The sequence below is a fragment of the Crocodylus porosus genome, unplaced genomic scaffold, assembly GCF_001723895.1.
Source record: "Crocodylus porosus isolate Cpor-Errol unplaced genomic scaffold, CroPor_comp1, whole genome shotgun sequence".
In the NCBI taxonomy this organism is placed as follows: Eukaryota; Metazoa; Chordata; order Crocodylia; family Crocodylidae; genus Crocodylus; species Crocodylus porosus.
Window position 1 is genome coordinate 200648971 of NW_017728906.1, and position 4738 is coordinate 200653708.

At 41.2% G+C, this 4738-nt stretch overlaps 1 protein-coding gene across 1 annotated transcript in view; it reads left to right on the forward strand.

The window, feature by feature from the left end:
* The window catches only part of NUP98 (nucleoporin 98), a 43432-nt gene that overhangs the window by 12140 nt on the left and 26554 nt on the right, over positions 1 to 4738 (forward strand). Inside the window, exons 3-7 of the mRNA XM_019528563.1 lie at positions 118 to 219; positions 329 to 508; positions 1437 to 1576; positions 2711 to 2818; positions 3991 to 4174. Of these exons, the coding sequence (XP_019384108.1) occupies positions 118 to 219; positions 329 to 508; positions 1437 to 1576; positions 2711 to 2818; positions 3991 to 4174 (714 nt within the window). The remainder of the gene's footprint in view (positions 1 to 117; positions 220 to 328; positions 509 to 1436; positions 1577 to 2710; positions 2819 to 3990; positions 4175 to 4738) is intronic.

A 4738-nucleotide genomic window follows, 5' to 3' on the forward strand; every position in this document is an offset into this window, starting at 1 on the left:
AATACAGAGGCTGAGATCTGTTCATTTTATGAATCAAGTTGGGAGTCCAGTAATAGTGCTTGGTCTACAGAAGAATGCCTAGAGTATGCGGTCTCATCCAAGTTATTTATCTGTCAGATGCCGGCTTTGGTACTACCAGTGGAGGAGCATTTGGAGCATCAGCCTTTGGGTCAAACAATAATACAGGAGGCCTCTTTGGGAACACGCAGACCAAGCCAGGTATGGCTATTATAGTTATTGTGCACTTACATTCTTGGTAGTTAGAATACATCATTCTAACAAAAATAACTGTGTTGGTCTTGATCCTGTTGCATATTTCTTGCTTCAGGAGGATTGTTTGGTTCGACTGCATTTAATCAACCAGCCACCTCCTCCACAAGCACTGGCTTTGGGTTTGGGACCTCAACGGGATTTTCAAACAGCTTATTTGGGACAACCAGCACTGGTGGAGGTCTCTTTTCATCCCAGAATAATGCCTTTGCACAGAATAAACCAGCTGGGTTTGGAAGTGAGTAGAAACTACAGTGCTTCTTACAGTCCTGGTTACCTGCATTCCTGCCGGGAGCTGGGTGAAACTGTTTGGGCTTCTCAATCTGTTATGTTCTGCTGTTGCGCTCGTGGCACAGGCGTTCTCTACCAGTGCAGCTACCATTTGAGGTTGATATTGGGTTGCTGCATTGGTGCAGTAATTTAGAGCAACAGTCTTAAGACACTGGTGTCTCTATTTTAAAGAACCTTTTGGAACTGTCTTGAAAGATTAGAAACTTTGAAGATGTGAAGAACTTCCTAAACAGGTGATGGTCATTAAAGGCACAAAATGACATTTCTACTAGACCAGATTAAACCTGAAGCCCATATTATAACACTGAGGAATACTGCTGTACTGTAGATTAGGTTGTGACAGGTGCTTGATTGTGTTTGTATTCAGTTTACCACAGTAAGAAATATTTGCAGCATTATGAAAACTATATATACTAGTAATTTCTGTGTTCATAAAACTTTTAAAACTATTGCTAATTGATCATTCAGTGAGCATTCTGCTTCACAGTGTTTTCTGGCCCCAAAAGTTTAACCTAAGGCTAGACCTAACTTGAACAAGTAACACAAGACCAGTTAGGAGAGAGTGTAATGAAAATAAATTTAGACTAGGTGTTTGCCTTTCTTCACTTTATTAACCCTGATTCATTGTTTTACCTAATTCATGAAACCCATTCAGACTTGGCTCTTGGAAAGTAAAACTGTCTGTTTTAGATGTGGAGGCAGCTCCTGCAGCGAGGAAAAGGACTCGGAGAATTGAAATTTAAATGCTTGTTATAGATGTGTAATTTCCTTTTTCCTACCATGTAGTGAGAACAAAGTAACTGTGTGTTATTAAACTGCACTTTTTGAATGATGAATTTCCTGAGTTTCAACTTGGTGTTCTTTCATTCTCTTAGACTTTGGGACAAGTACCAGCAGTGGAGGTCTCTTTGGAACCACTAACACTACCTCCAATCCTTTTAGGAGTACATCGGGCTCTCTCTTTGGCCCAACTAGCTTTACCGCTGCTCCAACTGGCACAACTATTAAATTTAATGTAAGTTTTGTTTTCTTTTTACCTGAGAGAATTCTTTTTGCTGTTCTTGACATCAAATACCAGCTTGGTTAGGCTGCTTAAGTAAAATAACTGGTTTATATGCTGTTGTGGAATGTACTGCATTGGTTTAAGCATGCACTCTTAACAAGAACTGTTGAAGTTGAAGCACATTGTGCAATTAATTGTCCAGAAACAAATTGGTATGGGGAAAGACTTGAATTTTATAGGAAGTATAGGTGAAATTTATCCTGGACATGTCAAAAGTTTAGGGCTACAGCAGTATTTGAATTCATGGTAGGAGGATCTGTTGCTAGCCTTTAGATGAAATGGAATTTTCAGAGGGCTGACAAGTGTTACAAAGTTCTACTATAATTCTTTTTATATAAATGAGACTAAATTATTACCGATTAACTGCGGGGACAAGAGGTGTATTGAAATAACCTATGAAGTGAACACAGTCTGCTTGCAAGTCAGTATGGCTGTAGAAGGATTTATTGAAATACTAGGAGGAATATTTCTGGATGAGTCCCCTTTAAGAAATGGATGGAATCGCTAATGCTAAAGATTCTGTGGCAGCTGAAATGGAAAAATGATCTGAAAGGGGAGAGGTCACATATATGGGGTAATGAAAAGTTTCACCTGCAGTGCCTACTGCAGAGGGCAGCTGAGGACGGGCGCTCTGAGTTAGGGCTCTGTGCACTGTCTTAATGACTGGAGGCCTGTCGCTGAAGTGGATTGAGCTTCACAGGATTGTGCTGAATGGTGAAGACTAATGTTGCTGCAAGCAATGGGGTAGCATTCATCACTCAAAGGGAAGAGGTAGTGGGGATAACTAAACCCTTTGAGACCTAATGTTAGAATTTATTTGAAAGAAAATGTCTCCTTAGTGCATTGAGAAGATGGCGTATTGCGCTTCTCTGAGCATTGTAGTAAGGTACTCACTGTACTGCATGCTATTGTACATATTCTGTCACTGAGTAAGACCTTGGCTTTGCATTAGCCAGGCTGCACCACTTTAGTTTGCATATCAAGTTCATGGTTTTGCAGCATTTATCTGAAAAGTAGAAATTCACATAGTTTAAAGAGTATAGGTGGATGCAAACCTCAGCATCTTGAACTTTTTTTTTCTTGCAGCCACCAACTGGCACAGATACTATGGTAAAATCTGGAGTTAGTACTAACATCAGCACCAAGCACCAATGTATTACTGCTATGAAGGAGTATGAAAGCAAATCCTTAGAGGTGGGTCAAATCAGACATTTAAACTTACCTAGTTTTTTGTTTTTGTCTTGCACACTAAATATTTAGTTACTTCTCTTGTGTGCCCTAAGTGAGGTCTGTGCTGTTTGATTTGTGAACACAGTTTTCAATATCTTTATAATTTCAAAGGTAGGGAAACTAACTTTTTAAAGAAAGATGCAGTGGCAGGTTGGATCTGCTCGACCAGTGATTCAGTCTTCATTTGTGCATTTGAATGGTGATTGTTTCATTCTCTGCAGATTTGGAATTATAGTACGTCTTGGGATTGGATATGTAGTAAGGAGCAACTCTGCATTCCTGTTGTAATAACAGGATATGTAAGGATCTGAACTTCCAGATTTTAAGCCCATCTCTCCAAGGGTCTAACTTAGAAATTTCTTTGCTTGAAAAGCATCTTGTTCAAGTTGACAACCAAGTCTCTTAGAAAACTTACAAGACTTCTTGAAGTTTTAATGTGAATTATAATGGGTGCACTTTGGGTGCTTATACACGAGCGTGGAGCCTGCTGTGATGTGCTGGAATTTGGGCTGCAATTCGAGACAGATTAATCGAGCCTGCTAGAGCATGGTCATTTACCATACTTTAGCAGCCTCCTACATCTCATGCATCAGCATTCCCATGCTTAAAAATGGTGGTGGGGGCTCTTGAACTAAAGCTTGTTTGACAAGCTTTAGTTCAAGCACCCTGCCACCATTCTAAGCATGGGAATGCTGAAACATGAGACGTGGCAGCGCTTTAATTACAGCAGCTCTTGGAGCTGTTCTAATTAGTGCCTCCCCTCCCACCCCAGAGCATGTGTGAAAGTGCCCTTAGATTTCAGCACTAGAAAGTCGAGATCAAAGTTGAAGGTATTTCTGCATCCAAACCCCTTCTGGACTAGTAGAGTTAACATCCCCATTTCCACACCCAAAGGCACCCAACAGTGTTGTTGCTAGCACCGTGCTGGGGGCCAGATCAGGTACCTGTTTACAGCTAGGCCAGGTGGGGGGAGTGGTAGTCTGTAGCTCTTAAAGCTGCAGTAAACTTCAAATGTGCCTTCTGTAAATGTTTCTGATCCTGCTTTTCAGCAGTTTACTTATAGCAGTTATTCAAACTGGATTAATTGTCCCCCATGGAATGACTGGGTAAAGAGACAAGTGTTTTTTCTTAACTAGGAACTCCGTTTGGAAGATTACCAAGCAAACAGGAAAGGGCCATCAAACCCAGTGGGAGCAGGAGCAACTGCAAGTTTATTTGGATCCCCTGCAGCCACATCAAGTGCTGCTACTGGACTGTTCGGCTCCACCACCACCAACACAGGCTTTTCCTACAGACAGAATAAAACTGGCTTTGGAACCAGTAAGTGCAGTTATTGCTCATATTACCGTTGCTGAACTTTTGTTTATTCTTACAAGACGTTCTGTTGGCTCTAACTTCTCTTCCCACCTTATTAATCAAATAATGTGAATTTACAACTCGATGACATTAGCTGTGGGTTATCAGACTTCAGCTGTTTGATAGCTATAGTGCACCCATCTGTTGACTGTCTTCTCTTGCGCTAATGTAACTTGTTTCAACCAACCTGTGTGGGGACGATCTGCCTTGTAAAAGGAAGCCTAATAGTCCTTGCATTTCAGCAGAGTTTTGACGGTGCACAACCTTGTTGTGATGCTTGTAAAGTAATTTTAGCTCATTCGGTTAAATGGGAACACCCGTTTGCACTTGCATGCATGTGTCTGCTCAGCAGTGGAAAACAAATGAGTTCCTTAGAAGAGTATGTCAAGGGTAGATCACCTTCTTGCATAGCACTTCCTATATTAGAGTGCACAGACCTAGGGCAGGTGTGTATACAACCTCTACAGCGTTGGTGACCATGAGCTAGTGGAGGAAGCTACAGCACAAGGCTCTGTAGGAGCATCCAGG